Below are 18,520 nucleotides of genomic sequence, written 5' to 3' on the forward strand. Positions count from 1 at the left end.
TGGCCGAGAGAGCTTAACTTGCTGCTATTTTATGAAACAATTAATAAAACGAGCTGCATTTTCTCACAATGCAAACTTTTTATGAAAACGCACTGCATTTTCTCACAACACAATGGAAATGTGTCAAGGAGACTCTAAAACATGATGGGCATGGCTATTTAGGTTATGGTTATTTAGGCTAATAAATACTAAACACAAGGGAATCGAGATATTAAAATAAACAAACAAAAACCTCACCTTTCAAAGATCACCTACAACATCTCTGAGCACTAGCGGCGTCCATCATGCATTTGGATCCCCTTCAAACATTTCCAGTGTTCCATTCTTTTTGAGTTTTTGTAAATTGTTTGCGCTGTGAGAAAACGCAGCGCATTTCATTAATTTATTTGCATTGTGGGAAAACGCAGCGCATTTTCTAAAATGTGTTTTATATTCTTTATTTGCTGGTAGTTTTGTAATTGCATGTGTTTTCTTTAAATTGCAGCACGTTAAGCTCTCTTGGCCACCGTAAGAATGGCACTAGATGCATAAAACTGTTATAGTCAACGCTCGAAAGGCCCATGCATGTGCAGCTGACATGATTTGGTCCCACTGTGTTACACATTCAACTTACCAGGTGCATACATTGCATAGTTTTAGGCAGTGACCATTTAAAAGAAACAAAAACAACAATTAAAAGTCCGGTGAAGTGCTTTGAAATGTGCAGCCCCTCCCCTTCTAAAAAAAAACAGTAATGTTTTGTTTTTATCACATCTCTGCCAGTGAGAGTGGTCGCTTATCAAATCAAAAGCAAATGAGAAGGGGGGGTGGCTTATCAGATAGAGATCATTTGATTGGTCGGAAGATGAGGTGACGTCAAAAAAACATTGATCCATTTAGGTGGAAATTTAAAACTTGGGATTATATCAGTTTTGTATCTTCTAAACACGAATTTTGTTACTGTTTTGGAGCACAGCAGCTTAGATATCATTAAAACTAAAATTCTGATATTGTTACGACCTCAAATATCTAGGGCTGTGGTTGAACATAAAAGTTGGCACATTGGCACAGAAACAACCCAATACCAACGCTCTTGCGTAACCATACACTAACATCTAAAACAAATGTTATTTTATTTTCACCGCGCCTTTAAAGACAGCCATTTATATTTATTCGAATAGGTCGAAAATGCTAGAAAACAAATAGCGAATTAATATTTTTATTTCAGAAACAAAAACATCTAAAACAAATGCCAACAGTAACCAACAACAATGCAAAAATAGCACAATAGGCAATGTCATTAGTCTGGTGTGATCTCAGACTCTGCAGTGACTGAGGTACAGCTGTAAAATGTGCTTGTATGTTTTTTTGACGGACATGACTTGGACTCGGATAATTCATCGTTTCTCTGAGGAATTCCTCACGGTTATTCTGTAAACTTATAGCCTTCAGGAGATCAGTGCTAATTCGGTAAGTGTGATTCTGGTCAAAGTTCCTCTGATCCGAGTGTCGTGTCACGTAAATCTCGCCAAACATATCCCAGCCCGAGTCGTAAGAAGCAATGATGCGATCACAGTTGCTGTCATCTGAATGTCCAGTGTAATTCCCAGTGACATAATCCGGCAGTGAAGCGGTGTAGTTCAGGTTTCCCACTTCATAGTATTTTCGGATACTGTATGGAAGAAGTCCATCAACATTATGGAACCGATGAAAACCAAAGGCTCCGTTTGCAGGGTTGCAGAGCGCATGCAAATGTCGATTAGCGTCAATCCGGACACATTCATGAGCAAACCACCACAGCAAGTTCAGTCCATGTCTGGGATGTGGAACACCAAACCCGGACCCTCTCAGATCGGATAAATCATATAGAGATCTCACCATAATTGTTTTACTCCACCAGCATTGTGTACCTACAATTCAAGGAAAAACATTTGGATAAAAAATTACAGAAAACTTGCGACGTGTAAAATAAAAGCGAATAACAAACATTAAATTTAGCCTCGACTGCAGATATTGATCACCAAAAACAGACAGACGAGCAGTAAGATTTCTAAAGCGATAGGAAAACTGATCTTACAAGACTGGCAGTGAAATAGGTGAGGGTTAAATGAAGAGGTATTATGTATGTGAGAAGATCTGCCACTTCTGTAAAGCAAAAACAGGAATGACCAGATTTGAAAACAAACAACTCCGATAAACACGCAAGCTAGGCTATTTATATTTTGTCCCTATTAATATTAGACTACTTGGTAATAAAGTTTAATGAAATAATGTTATTTCTCTAAACTAGCATATTTTTATTCTTTATACATTTAAAATGACAGTAAGCCTATTATACAATTCAAGAAACATTTCTTTAAATAGGGTGATATCAGGCACATTGGGCCTTCAGGTAAAATATGCATTCGATTATTGAATTATTTAATGATAATATATAAATAATTCAGTTATTACAATACCTAACTGCATAACTATAAAAATAATGGATGAAATTGTTTAATCAATTGAACCACTTGAAACTTCGCACAACGACGAAATCTGCTGGTCCAGTCAAGTAAGTGCATTTGTAGCTAATATATTTTGTATATATATATATATGTAGGCCTACATATTTGTAATTCCAAGGTTAAAAAAAAACCCTATAAACGGTCATTTTTGCAATATTTTGCAATTTTTTTTTTGTGTTTTACGTTAAAATGTGAATATTAAAATTTAAGAATGCAAAATGAAATTAATTTTTTATGAAATCGTAAAAAATAATTTATCAAATCCATTCCATGATATTTTAAACGCACATTTGGGACTAGCTTATAAGAAACAATAAAGATACCGCTTTAAATGTAGGGAAAATGTATAACAGATTCCACATTATAACTACAATGAAAATAGGCCTCTATAACTGGAATGAAAACACATCAAATTATATATACAGTTGAGGTCAGAATTATTAGCCCCCCCCCCCCCCCCCTTTGAATTTTTTTCTTTTTTAAACATTTCCCAAATTATGTTTAACAGAGCAAGGAAATTTTCACAGTATGTCTGATAATATTTTTTTCTTCTGGAGAAAGTCTTGTTTGTTTTATTTCGGCTAGAATAAAAGCAGTTTTAATTTTTTATGAACCATTTTAAGGTCAATATTATTAGCCCCTTTAGGCTATGTATGTTTTTGATAGTCTACAGAACAAACGATCATTATACAGTAACTTGCCTAATTACACTAACCTGCCTAGTTAACCTAATTAACCTAGTTAAGCCTTTAAATGTCACTTTAAGCTGAATAGAAGTGTCTTGAAAAATATCTAGTCAAATATTATTTACTGTCATCATGGCAAAGATAAAATAAATCAGTTATTAGAAATGAGTTATTAAAACTATTATGTTTAGAAATGTGCTAAAAAAAAATCTCTGTTAAACAGAAATTGGGAAAAAAATAAACAGGGGGGCTAATAATTCTGACTTCAACTGTATAATACACACACACACACACACACATTTGGGGTGGTAGGTAGTGCTGTAGCCTAACAGCAAGAAGGTCGCTGGTTCAAGCCTCGGCTGGGTCAGTTGGCGTTTCTGTGTGGAGTTTGCATGTTCTCCCCACGTTCGCATGGGTTTCCTCCAGGTGCTACGGTTTCCCCCACAGTCCAAAGACATGCAGTACAGGTGAATTGAGTAGGCGACATTGTCCGTTGTGTATGTGTGTGAATGAGTGTGTATGAATGTTTCCCAGAGATGGTTGCGGCTGGAAGGGCATCCACTGCGTAAAACATGTGCTGGATAAGTTGGTGGTTCATTCCACTGTGACGACCCCGGATTAATAAAGGGACTAAGCCGAAAATAAAATGAATGAATGAACACACATTTGGTCCCCGTAAAGATGAATACACCAAGAACTGAATAACAATAATTATAACGACAAACATTAGCTAAATCATCACAATAGGCTACGCTCTTAAAAATTAAGGTAAGAACCTGAAAGAGGTCGCCAGTGATGCTATAAGCACCTTTCCCCCCCAAAGTTCATTTAAGTGAAATTGAGAAGGATCCATGTTAAAGGTTTTTTTGTGGAACCATCTATGTCAATTGGACCTTTATTTTTTGAGTTCGTAGTTGTTTTATATTCACGTAATATATGCAAGTTTATTTATCTATATGCACAATTTATTTAGCCTGTGACTTGTTTACAACAGGATTTATTGATTAGCTATCAGTTCTGAACTTCTGATGTGCATATTTATTGGCAAAAATCTCTTAAAGTGATTGTGTTGTACCCTTGGACTCCCTTTTCAGAAATAAAATATAAGGCATACAAAAATGTAATAGCCTAGTCCTTGTCTTGAAAAAATGTTTAGCTTGTGCATTCACCATTTATTTAAATGAAACAAAACAACATTTAAAGATTTGCATTTCGAATAATTTCCTCCAAAATGTGCTAAAAAACAAACAAACAAACAAACAAACAAACAGTGAATTTATATATTTTTTTATTTCATTTTTAAAAATACCAAAAACAGAGGCCAGCAAAGACAAAGGACACTGCAAGAATAGCAGCAGGTGTGATGTAGTCAGTCTGAAGTGGTCTGAGACTCTGAGACTGAGGTGAAGCTGTAAAATGTCCTTGTATGTTGTCATTTTGAATCTGATCACTCATCTCATCAGTCACTTCTTCGTGGCTCATTTGACTCATTATGGGTGGACTGTGCAGTGACTGAGCTGAAGATGTGAACATTTCTTCCGTGTTAATTTGGCGGACGCGCGTCTGATCGGGAGTCAGATAATTCATCTCTCTGAGGAAATCTTCACGGTTGTTCATCTCATATATTTCACTCAGAATATAGCTAACCTCGAAAGTGTGATCCCGGTCAAAGTGACTCCGATCGATGTGTCGCGTCACATAAACCTCGGCAAACCTGTTGCTTCTCGGGTTGTAAGAAACAATGATGCGATCGAAATTACTAAGATCTGGACGTCCCGTGAAATGCTCAGTAACGTAATCAGGCAAGGAGTCGGTGGAGTACACGTTGCCCACCTCGTAGAATGGTAAAATGGTGTATGGAAGAAGTCCAATGACATTATGGAGTCGATAAAAGCCGAAGTCTCCATTTGCGGGGTTGCAGCGCGCTTCCTTTGCGGGCATGTCCATACATTCATGCACGAACCACCACAGCAAGTTCAGTCCGTGTCTGGGATGCGGAACACCAAACCCGGACTCTTTCAGATGGCTTAATAGCATTAGTGGTCTCTCCATGGTCATCATGGTTTTATTCCAGCAGTAGTGCGTCTGTAGTAATAAATAAATAAAACATTACATACTAATTTAAACCTATGTAAAACAAGTCAGTAAACAAAAAGGTTTAACAGCGGCTGCATATAATAACACACGACACACGAGTTGAAAGATCGCCCAAGAGATTGAAAAACTGACCTTATAAACAGTGAAATACGTGAGGGTTAAATGATGTATTGAAGATCTGCCTCTTCTGGAAAGGCCAAAACAATGATGCCCAGGTTTGAAAATAAACAACACCGATAAGTCTAGATAGGATACAGCTGCAGATACGCACATCCATTTTTTTGCCACTGTATTTTTGTGACAAAAGGCGGTGATAAAATACAATTTATTGCTTAATTTAATAAATAACATAAATAATACACAGTATAACTATTGTTTTACATTACTGTGATGCAGGGGCGGATTTAGGGATTTGGGGGTCATAAGCAATTCCAGTCATTGGGCCCAACAGTCCTAAAATGCACCCTTTCTACTTAAAAAGTAAAATAAAATTCATTTACAGTTCAGTGAAGTAAACTAGAATCCACTACAGCTGCAAAATGAATCAATGCAACTCAATGTAATTAATGTGATTAATTATAAATGTTATTTCCCCGACAAAATAAAGCATAATCTCACAGACCTGTCTTAATTTTATTTTATTTCTCTGTTGAAACAAAACAAAATAGTCTAGGCTATCACAGACGTCCTAAAGTTTACAAATAATAATAATAATAATAATTTTAAAACATTGCCACCCATTAAAACCAGCACATTTTAATGGTGTTTTAGGACATTTTGGGGTCCAACAGACCTAAAATGCACCCTTTATACTTTTATTAAATTTTTATTTAATTAGATGTGTTTTTATATATCACATAAAACGTCTTTTCTATGTTCTATATGAATAAAATCTCTACTTTTTAAATGATTAGTTTTCTTAAAATTAATTTACAACTAAAAATAATAAATCTATATGTATTTTTTTCATAAATTTGACTGCTGGACTGCTCTATGATTGGGTGGTGGTGGACAAATTTGTGCAGATGTAATAATTATAATATTTTATTTTATGATATTATTATTACGCAACATTAAGTTATTATAATACTAATATTATATATTTTTTTATTTATATTAAATCATATTTAATTATCTTAAAATTGTAGATTTTAAGACGTTATTCATTCATTCATTTTCTTTTCGGTTTAGTCCCTTTATTAATCTGGGGTCGCCACAGCGGAATGAACTTCAATCCAGCATATGTTTTACGCAGCAGATGCCCATTCAGCTGCAACCCATCACTGAGAAACATCCATACACACTCATACACATACACTACGGACAGTTTAGCTTACCCAATTTGCCTATACCACATGTTTTGTTTTGGACTTGGGGGGAAACTGGAGCACCCGAAAAAAAACCAAGGCAACACTGGGAGAACATGCAAACTCCATACAGAAATGCCAACTGACCCAGCCGGGGCTCGAACCAGCTACCTTCTTGCTGTGAGGCGATCGTGCTACCCACTGCGCCCAGGGTAGACGTTAATAAAGTACAATTAATGGGAAATTTAATAAGAAATATAAATAATTCTCGTTAACTTCTGGTCGATCTAGCAACAACCGATAAACATTTGCAAGCTATTTTCCCACGCAGTAGTTGGCCTATTTAAAATACAGTAAGTTGAATTAATAGGTACTAAATTAAAATGCTTAATCTAAGAATCAGTGAAATTTTCTTTCTCTAAAATAACTTACTTTTAATATATTTTTAAGTGAAGTTTCACAAACTAATTTCGAGAGGAGCGCGTGATATGATTGACTGCAGCTGGTCACCCATCTACATTCATTAGTTAGCCAATCAGATTAATCCAAACTCATTATAAGTAGCCTATAGCTAGAACTACTCCCTCACCTTCGTTTTCCAAAGAAACCCTCCATCCACCCCTTCTCCTCCTTTCCTCCTTTACCACGGGGAGCTCTCGAGAACCAACTGATCTCAAACTCTTCTTACATGCTCTATTGACCAGGCGGGAGCCCTGGGCTCAACTATCTCTGAGCTCAGGGTTCTATCCCGGGACAGCATGACAAACCTGCTAACAGTTGTCAAACAATATCTAAGTGTGAACTCTTGAAATGGTATTGTGACGTTTAAATAAATATGGAAATGCATTCTAGCCTATATTATCATTCATTCATTCATTTTCTTTTCGGCTTAGTCCCTTTATTAATCTGGGGTCGCCACAGTGGAATGAACCACCAACTTATCCAGCAAATGTTTTACACAGCGGATGCCCTTCCAGCTACAACCCAGTACTGGGAAACACCCAATACACTCTCGCATTCACACTACGGCCAATTTTGTTTACCCAATTTACCCATAGCGCATGTGTTTGGACTTGTAGTAGAAACCGGAGCACCCGGAGGAAACCCACGCCAACACGGAGAGACGTCGATATGCTTTACCTAAAGGGTTAGTTCACCCAGTAGTTAAAATTCTGCCATTGTTGTCACACCCCAACCACAAACCATAAACCTGTTTGATTAGATTTTTTACTGACGTGAATATTTTCTGCTTGGCTCATTTCCCAAACATTTGAGGATGAGTAAACCATGACCAAATCTTTATTTATATATTTGTTTATTTATTGACAGTTGCTTGTAATGCTGTAAAATTAGACACTGTTAATCCAAAATAGAAGTAAACAGACAGAACACAATACATATTCTCAATTAGGCTACACAATCCATTTACACCATCCCAGTCCAACACAGTGTTTGATTTCTATAAGAGTGACTGTAAGATCCAGAAAAATCAAGTTCATCAATTATGAATTCTTAACTTCATCAATGAAATCTGACCATTCCAGGTCTTGAATCTTCCTGATGAGGCCTTGACTGATACGGAAGGTGGAGTTTTCATCAAAGCCCTCGTCATCACCGATATGGTGCGTCACATAAATCCTCTTAAAAATCTTGCGATTCTTGTCTGAATCGACTGAAACGACGATGCGGTCTGCGTTGCTTTCTTGTAGATGTTCGCTGTTTTCATAATACCGAGTGACCCGATCAGGCAGGTCATGTGTGTGTGCCAGGTTTCCCACTTCATAATACGGCAGCTCGGTGTGAGGGAGAAGCTCTTCTGCATTATGGAAATGATGGAAACCGAACTTTCCTTTTTTTGGATTATATCGTGCGATCATATCGCCGTCGTCATCAATTTCAACACATTCATCAGCAAACCACCAGAGCAAACTGAGGCCGTGTCTGGGATACGGTTGACCAAACCCGGTCTCACTGAGGTGGACCAGTTCATTCAGTGTGCGCAGTTTGACCATTCTGTGTCCAGAAAAAAAAGTTATAAAATAAGCAGATTAGAAGATACAGTGCAAAAAATATCGCAAATATAGCCTGTTACAAGAATGGTGATGTAAACTATACATTTGTACAGAAAAAAAGATATATAGCTGTTTGGAAATAACAGAAATCTATTGTTTTCTTTATTTGCCATTGAGAACAAACGTTTTAGCCCTCCATTGAAATTTATATTTCAAGAGTTCCCACTTTGATATGCTTGGCGTATAAAGCAGGTTTGGCATGCTGTCCCGGGAGAGAACCCTGAACTCGGAGATATTTGAGCCCAGGGCTCCCGCCCGGTCGATAAGCATATCAGAAGATCCGAGATCAGGTAGGTCTCGAGAGCTCCCCCTTTAGAAAAGGGAGGAAAAGGAGGAGATAGGGTGGAAGGGGGGAGTCTACCAAACGAAGATAGAACAGTAGGGAGAAAATGATCCATTTATAGTAAACTAGGATCACTTTGATTGCATTATTACTGATTACAGATGAGCGGCCAGACGTGCTCAATCATATCACGTGCTCCTCTCGAAATTACTTTATGAAACTTCACTTTTTAAAAATCTCCCAAGTGATGTATAATTGAGCAAAGAGATGTTTCCCTTCTGTATTTTCCTTCAGGAGAAAGTCTTTTAGTTTAGATGGATATATATAAACATTCTGAAAAATGTATTTGTTTTGTAAATGTGTTAATGTTTATGAAAATGTGTTTTTTCTGATTGGCTATACAGAACAAATCATCAATTCATACAGTCATAAAGACTCTCAAAGTGACTAAAATGCAACCTCCGGTGGACAGTAACATTGGGAGACTCTGAAATGAGACACAGATAGAGTTCCACATGAGGTTATTAATTAGCAAATAAATATTAGGAGCGTAAACATTAGGTGAGCAGGTTACTTTGTAACCCCGTGTCCTAACACCCTATGTGACGAGGTTTGCAGTGATAATCAATTTGACTGTTTGCACCAAACAAAACATGACAGAAAGGTTTTTATAGTAAGGTTTATGAGCTAATAAATACATATTAAACCTCTTTAACATTATTAAATGTAGATTCTGAATCACTGATATGTGTTGGCTTGCACTGAAGTTCACAGTTCTAGAGTTGATTTTCAATCGGTTTATTTGATTTTCAAGATCTGAGGTGAACTATCTGCTGCTGCTTTCAGTAGTATGACAATAAATGTCGTGAAATGGCATTCAAACTCACATTGTTAGCATTTAACACTGAATAAAGCACATGATGTGTACCTGGGGTGATCATTGTCAGTTTATCCTGTTGTTCACCTGTGAGAAAGTTTCTAATATATCAATTCGAGATGTTGGTTAGAACAAAAACTATATTCCTATCATGTGTTATTGCTTTTATTTAGAACACGACTTAAATCAGCCTCGCTGTAGGTGTCGTCAATCTGGCAACCTGCGCTTGCGTTTGTTTTGATCCAGGAGTGCACTACCTAGTTCAAACACTAGTTGTCAAAGTTACATACTGCACCTTTAACCTAATTGACCTTAAGCTTTTAAATCGCACTTTATGCTGAATGGAGTACCATGCAAAATTAGCATACTAGTAAAATATTATGTACTGTCATCATGACAAAGACTAAACTGTATTTAAAACAGTTTTTAGAAAATAGTTGATTAAAAATGTATTATAAAAAGCTCCATTAAACAGCTCTTGGGAAGTTCGGCTAATAATTCTGTCTTCAACTGTATGGGTTCTATTTTAAAGATCTAGGCGCAAAGTCTAAAGTGCAGGGCGCCAAAGCATTAAAGGCGTGTCCGAATTCGATTTTGCTATTTTAAGGATGGAATACGCTCTGCGTGGTCTAACAGGGTTGAGCTTATTCTCTTAATGAGTTCTGGGTGTGTTTTGAGAATAATCCAATCAGAGTCTCATCTCCCATTCCCTTTAAGAGTCAATTGCGTCGCTCCATGGCACATTTGCTATTTACATGGCGGACTTTGTAAGTGGAAGAACTGAATGCTTCACTAGTGAGAAAACAGTTGAACAGACCATCTGGAGCACACGGATAAAGAATGAGCCTCCTCCAATCGGCCTTTACTTTCTCTTTCTCTCTTTCGTGGATAAGGAAACGGTGTTGTACACTCCACTGAAGACATCCATTAGCCTACATAATTTATTTTGTTTGTTAAGCACAAAGATTTGTTTTAAAACTATTAATAAAGACAACTTCAACATTTCAAATAAGAATATTATCATTAACAGCATTTATTTGCAGAAATTGACAGTAGGCCAGTATAAAATATTCCATGTTTTCATACCTGAAATATTGGGGAAAAAACACACTAAACTGCAAGTACATTTTTATTTATAAAATTTATTTTTATATAAATTATTTTTATTATAACATTAAAAAATAAGTTTTCATTTAAGTTATTATTATTATTATTATTATCATTTTATTATAAGTTATAAATTATAAGATAAAATGAAATGAAAAGTGCACCAAACAGTCTGAGAGCGAGTTGTATGAATTTCTCTTTGGGGATTTTACTAACTAACTAACTAAAAAAATAATAGTAAAGGGGAAAATATCTCTTTATAGGCCGTATAACCAAACAGGTGAGGCTAATCTCATCTTCTCATGATATATCATTTATTTAGTCAAGTATATTTTGCGCTACTAACTAGAGTGCAGTAGGTTTCATTTCTCCTGAAACACGCAGCCTCTCAACAGCCAGAGAGGATACAGCGCTCCATACAGTCTCCGTCACCGCTGTTCGGTGGAGTTTAGTAAAGCATATAAACCCCAATTTCAAGTACTGATATAAAAGATAAAATAAATGAAATAGAGTATACAGCACCTTGTTCTTGAGCTGTGTGAAGATCTGCGTCTGTGTCGCTCTCGCGCTTCAGTTCTTAATCAGTCTGTGAGTGGGCGGGGCCACAATAACAAACACTGGAGCTTCATGCATGGTTGTATCAAGGGAGAGGCATTTCTCTGGAAATAAACAGCACCAGACTCCACCTCAAGCTGATTTAGAAATAGCAGACCAGTGTCTCTTAAATGAGCTTTTAAATTAAAAAGTATAATAATTATAAATAATAACTGATGCTTCTGTTGCTTGATTATGAATCAAAGCTTTGATAAATTATCGTTTATTCTCATACAGTTGTCTGATATGACCATGTATGAACATGAATAAATAATATTTCCATTCTTGCTTACATTAAAGAACAATATTTGACCAAGACACAACTATTGAAATATAAAATCTGCTTAAAAAATACTTATTCTGAGAAAAATAGCCTTTAAAATTGTCCAAAAGAAGTGCAAACTGAGCTATAATATATTTACAGAAGGAAAATACAAAATGTTTTCATGTAACATGACCTTTACTTAATATTTAATGATTTTTGACATTTTAAAACATATTTTTAACCAATATAATGTAATGTTTGCTATTATCTACAAATATAGTGCAACATGTCCCCTCCAGGATCACAATTGAGTTTCTTTACACTGAAAAGTCGTTGGTCCTATTGACTTTCTTGGATTGTTCCACCTGGATGTAAATAAACATTTCGGCTAGCAACATTCTTCCAAATATCTTCTTTTGTGTTATGCAGAAAAAAGAAACTCAAACACGTTTGAAACAACTTGAGGGTGAGTAAATGGTAAGTAAATTGTCATTAAACTATTTGGTAACACTTTACAATAACAGTACACGAATAATGATGTGTTAATATGTAAACTAAACAATACTTTATTATGTATTAATAATGAGTTAATGCATGCGCTAAACATGAACTAACTTGAACTCATGTGACTGTAACGTGTGAATAAGGGCTACCTTAATTGCTTATTAATACATGAATGTTTGTTAATTAATGTATTAATTACCACATTAGTTTATGCTTAATTTAACCGTCATGAACTCATAATATGTTAAAGTTGCCTTGCCTACAGCAACAAGAGGTTAAATACCATAAACCGCATGTGTTTGTACACTCAATCAGTCATTCAACTGTAAAAATATCAGATGTGGATAAAGAGAGAGAGAGTTAACAGAAGGTGAAGCAGGCAAACATCAGTGCAGGGTGTGTCAAAGGTAAGCAAGTCATTAACTACTCACTGAATGCCTCATTGATTGCTATGGATATTTGCTGATGTCATGAAGGAACTGAGGGGAAATTGACTATAGTAACGCTTGTCCTACAGGTTGTGTCTGTTGCTGTCGTGATAACTAGCTCATAATGCGGAAACAAGATGTAGAAATACACCAACTGTATTTATATATTGATTCATTTTAATAAATTCATAGCACCCTATATATTAAAATGTGACCTATGGCATGTATATAAGTAAAACCTTACATTGCTACAAACAATAACAACATGAACAAGCACAAATATGAATACAGAAACAAAAAATACACATACATTTCACCGAGTCCAGTTGTATGGTTTAAAATAATATACATTTTCACAGTTTTACATATTTTTTTTTACATCAAAACGATGGACCATAAGCAGAATACATTGAAAAGCATGCAATGCTCACCACTCTATAAAAAATGAGTACTTGTATTTCATTTATTTGAATAAAATACACAAACAATATTAGGTTATTTATGAACAAAGGTTAAAAAGAAAATAATAGCCATAATAATGATGCCCATTCCAATGGCGCAGCACACTCCAATGCAGCATTCTTCAGTTGGACAATCACTGGATTCTCTCTGCACTGAATGTTGTATTTCTATGTGCAGAGGTTCAGGTTGATTTCTGCGTTCACCGAGACTGAGAAATTCAGCACGCCTCATCCCTTTAATTTGCTTTATGAGTTCAATGCTAATTTGTCGAGTGTGATTCGGGTCAAAGTTTCTCAGATTTGAGTGTTGTGTCACATAAACCCTGTCAAATCTCTTCCATCCTGAGTTATAAGAAACGATGATCCGATCACAGTTGCTGTCGTCTAAATACCCCGTGTAATTCTCTATGACATAATAGGGCAGCGATCCAGGGTTGTGCAGGTTGCCCACCTCGTAGTACGGTAGATTAATGGATGGAAGGAGTTTAGGTCTATCTCTATTTTGGAAATGATGAAATCCAAAACTGCCATTGTCAGGGTTGCACAGTGCAGTCATTTGTTGATTGAAGTCAATCCGGACACACTCATGAGCAAACCACCACAGCAAGTTCAGTCCGTGTCTGGGAGGCGGCCGACCAAACCCGGACTCTTTCAGATCGGATAAATCATACAGCGTTTCCATGTTTGCGACAAAACGTTTTTCTTTTCAGAAATTTAAGATGGCAGATTTCTGTAACAGTTCAGTCAAGATTAATATTATTATTATTTTACAGTGAGTTGAGTTTAAAACGTGTTTCTAAAATAATAAAAGAGTAAAACTAATGATTAACATCTTGTGTTCTTAAAGTCAATCTTTCATTCATTCATTCATTCATTCATTTTTACAACCTGTTTCAGTCTGTTTTAGAGGGCTAACAGAGCGCCGTATAGTTTCATTTCTCTTTAAACACACACACACACACACACACACACACACACACACACACACACACACATACATCCGCGCGCGAGTTCATTTGTAATAGTCAAAGGATCGCGCAAAATGTGTTCTACAGGCTATACTGTTTTAGTGTAGAGTTTAATAATGCACATATGAACAGCAAACAGCATTTAAATAATGTACAAAATCATAATGGACAGACTGTACCTGCTTCATGCGCTCTGAGGTGATTTGCGTCTCTGTTTCTCTCGCGCATCTGGTAGGACTCTTTGTGGGTGGTGCAAACAGGGCCGACGAGTCCATAGAGGCGACCTAGGGGAGGCGACCCCCCCACCGGTCCTCACTCTGCTAAAGGGTCATTTTCGTTTTCCCTTTCGGGTTGAGGGCGGCGTGATCGTCCTTTGCCTACAGCGGCAGTTCAGCTTGCTCCGGCCCTGGGTGCAAATATGTCATGATGGCTACTTTTGTTTTTTTTTTGGAAGAACAGCTGAATTGATAAAACTAAACTAAAACTAACTAAGAAACGAAAACTACAGACTGACGGTGTGTTTAACCCTGCTGAAAAAAAAAATGCACAAACCAACCTGGTTTTAAAGGGTTTTTTTAGCAATTTCCAAGTTGGTTTAAGCCATTTAACAATTTCAACTGGTTTTGGCTGGTCTCTCAGCCTAGCTAGGCTGGTCAAGCTGGTTTCAGCTGGTCATCTCCCAGGAGATGGAAATGGTCAAAGCATCTCTAAAACCATACTGGTCGACCAGTTTAAACCAGCCTACCAACTTAAGCTGGTTTAAAGTGTTTTTTTCCAGCAAGGAAAACATCTAAAGCTATGTGAATCAAATTTAGGCTATATATAACACCGTCTATAACTGTCTCACTGTTTTACAGTAAATATTCAGGTTAAGTACATTCCTGTTTAGATTGCATGTTTATTATGTTTGATCTGTTCTGTATCAGATCAAAGTTAAATGTGACATATAATAAAATCTGGATATGCATAGCTGAATAATAAAAGTTCAGCACATGGTAATGACATATTCTCCTGATCCTACGCACCATTGTTTCCTCTTTCTCATCTGAGTGTAAAATCCCAGTTAAAAAAAGGTTAATCTGCATAAAACGTGATTTTACACGTTTGATTGGTCATAAAATTCCTATAGTGAGAATAGCTGACAACAATTATCGTTCATCCCCACATCCCCACTTATTTTCTAAGTATAACACAGACAGCTTCCTCCAGGTGCTCCGGATTCCCCCGCATTCCAAACACATGCGCTATCTCTCAGGACCTGAAGTGGGACACTCACATTGACTCCATTGTCAAAAAAGCTCAACAGAGGCTGTACTTTCTTCGTCAGTTGAGGAAGTTTAACCTCCCAAAGGAGCTGCTGAAACAGTTCTACACCTCCATTATTGAATCAGTCATCTGCACATCAATAACTGTCTGGTTTAGCTCAGCTACTAAATACGACCTCCAAAGACTACGTCGAATAGTTCGGACTGCTAAGCGAATCACTGGTACAACCCTTCCTACTCCCCAAGAACTGTACTTATCCAGAGCGAGCAGGAGGGCTGCCAAAATCACTCTGGACCCCTCACACCCAGCACACTGCCTCTTACTTTTACCTTCTGGTCGACGCTAGAGAGCACTGCGCACCAGAACAGCCCGACACAGAAACAGTTTCTTTCCTCAGGCAATCCATCTCATGAACACTTGATGATAATAATTGTGAAACCAACATCACCACATATACACTTATTAAACAACACACTTTACATGCCAATTTGCACATAACAGCTGCACATATAACGTTGTATATAGTAATAAACACGTACATACACTTGTCAATCTGTATATTTGCACTCACTACTTACTTCTATTTAAAAAAAATATATATTTATTATCTGTTTTTTGTCCTGTCTCTGTAATGCTGTTGCACTGTAGAAGCTCTGTCACGAAAACAAATTCCTCGTATGTGTAAACATACCTGGCAATAAAGCTCTTTCTGATTTTCTGATTTCTGATTATAGGGGAATTGGATTAACTAAATTGTCCGTAAAGTATGAGTGCGAGAGTTAATGAGAGTGTATGGGTGTTTGCCTATACTGGGTTGCAGCTGGAAGGGCATCCGCTGTGTAAAACATATGCTGGATAAGTTGGAAGGTTATTCCTCTCTGGTGACCCCTGATGAATAATGGGACTAAGCTGAAGGAAAATAAATGAATGAAGTGAAAAAAAAATCTGTGTTGGGCTAATTTTTTTAATTTCAGTTTGGATTAGGGTAAGTAGCCTAATAAATAATGACTTTTTTTGATAGTTCTTTTATTGCTGTAAAATTAAACACTGTTCATTAAAAATATTCAAGTAGACAGACAGAAAACAACACATCTTATTAATTACACAATTAAACAATCTATTTGCAGGAATTGGCTGCACGGTTTCAAACAATTAATTGTAATACTTAAAAATACTTTGCTGTTTGACCCAGAAAAACGACATTTAAAAAAAACACGTCAAATATGCTAATTGATTTGAAGTCAATGATGTCAAAATCATATCAAATTGACAGCTAACATTGGCATCTAAACCACGTCAAAAATCTATCACAAGACTTTCCTCTAATAGTAATAATATTTGCCGTGGTTTTGTCATGTAAGTTGTAATTGTAGCAGATAAATAAAATTTTATTATATTATAATACTGTTTGTGGGTGGCGCGGTGGCGCATCTGGTAGCACTGTTGCCTCACAGCAAGGTCACTGGTTTGAGCCTCAGCTGGGTCAGTTGGCATTTCTGTGTAGAGTTTGCATGTTCTCTCCGTGGTCATGTAGGTTTCCTCCAGGTGCTCCGGTTTCCTCCACAAGTCCAAAGACATGCATCATAGTGTATGGGTGTTTTCCAGTGATGGGTTGCAGCTGGAAGGGCAATTGCTGTGTAAAACATATGCTGGATAAATTGGCGGTTCATTCCGATGTGGCGACCCCAGATTAATAAAGGGACTAAGCCGAAAAGAAAATGAATGAATGAATGAATGATACTGTTTGTGTAGTTATTTGCTGGTCAAAAGGGCATCAATGTGTGGATGTCAAATAGGCGTCAAGGTTTTGACGTCAAATCGATTAGCCTTTTTTTGACGTGTTTTTTGATGTGTGCCAGCTGGGAAGGTCATCAAGACAGTTGTAATGTAAGGCACTGAATTATTATGGATTGACAGGAATGTTTGATTTCAGCTTTGAGTGACTGTTCAAGATCCAGAAAGATTGAGGTCAGCGACGACAACGATATCGGCGCCTGATTTTAACTGCATCAATGAAATCTGACCATTCCAGGCCTTGAATGATCTCAATGAGGCCTTGACTGATGCGGAAGGTGGAGTTTTCGTCGAAGCCCTCATCATCACCGAAATGGTGCGTCACATAAATCCTGTCAAACCATTTGTCACTCCAGTCTGAATTGACTGAAGCAACAATGCGGTCTGCGTTGCTTTCTTGTAGATGTTCGTTTCCTCTGTAATACCGAGTGACTTGATATGGCAGGTCGTGTGTGTGTGCCAGGTTTCCCACTTCATAGTACGGCAGGTCGGTGTGAGGGAGAAGCTCTTCTGCATTATGGAAATGATGGAAACCGAAGTGTCTGTTTTCTGGATCATATCGTGCAATCATATTGCCGTCGTCATCAATTTCAACACATTCATCAGCAAACCACCAGAGCAAACTGAGGCCGTGTCTGGGATACGGCTGACCAAACCTGATCTCTTTGAGGTGGGCCAGTTCATTCAGTGTGCGCAGTTTGACCATTCTGTCCAAATGAAATGAAATAAATAGAAAATACAGTGTAAAAAAAGTGCATTAAAGACAAGATTTTTTCATCCAAATATGACTATTCAATATTTCTCAAATATAGCCTGTTACAAGAATGTTGACATGTACTGTAAACTATTATATTTAGCTATTTAAATATCATTTACATTTTAAGTATAATATAAATTTGCTAAAATGTAGCTGGTGAAGCTGGAGAAAGTCTTATATATAAACATCCTGAAAATGTAAAAACTGCAAAGTTCAACATCTTTAATGTTTGTTATTTTTCCCCCAATTTGTTCAATTACTTGCTTGGCCTAATTTGCCTAGTTAACATCATTAACCGAGTTAGGCTAGACGACACTTTACTTTTAAATCTATATCTTGCAATAACTAGTAAAATATTATCTACTGTCATTATGGCAAAATTGGAAAAAAGTAGTTTTTTATTTAGCAAAATCATAATACTTTTGTTTAAGTGTAGGCCAGTGTAAAATATTACATGTTTTCAGACCCGAAATATTGAAAAAACACCACTATAGAACACACTAAACTGCTAAGTGTTTATTATTATTAAATAATTAATAAGACAAAATGAAATTGTAAAAGTGTAACA

General features: G+C 36.7%; 1 protein-coding gene across 1 annotated transcript; it reads right to left on the reverse strand.

Annotated features, from left to right (window-relative positions):
- Positions 1-1,279: 1,279 nt before the first annotated feature.
- Positions 1,280-11,506, reverse strand: LOC130225094 (uncharacterized). The gene is made up of 4 exons (XM_056456529.1): positions 11,438-11,506; positions 4,482-5,257; positions 1,404-1,651; positions 1,280-1,311 (listed from the first exon to the last, which is right to left on the reverse strand). The coding sequence occupies exons 2-4, from the start codon at positions 5,231-5,233 to the stop codon at positions 1,280-1,282; spliced, it is 1,032 nt and encodes a 343-aa protein (XP_056312504.1). The 5' UTR covers positions 5,234-5,257; positions 11,438-11,506.
- Positions 11,507-18,520: the final 7,014 nt, after the last annotated feature.

This window comes from Danio aesculapii, chromosome 1 (genome assembly GCF_903798145.1).
Source record: "Danio aesculapii chromosome 1, fDanAes4.1, whole genome shotgun sequence".
NCBI classification, from domain to species: Eukaryota; Metazoa; Chordata; class Actinopteri; order Cypriniformes; family Danionidae; genus Danio; species Danio aesculapii.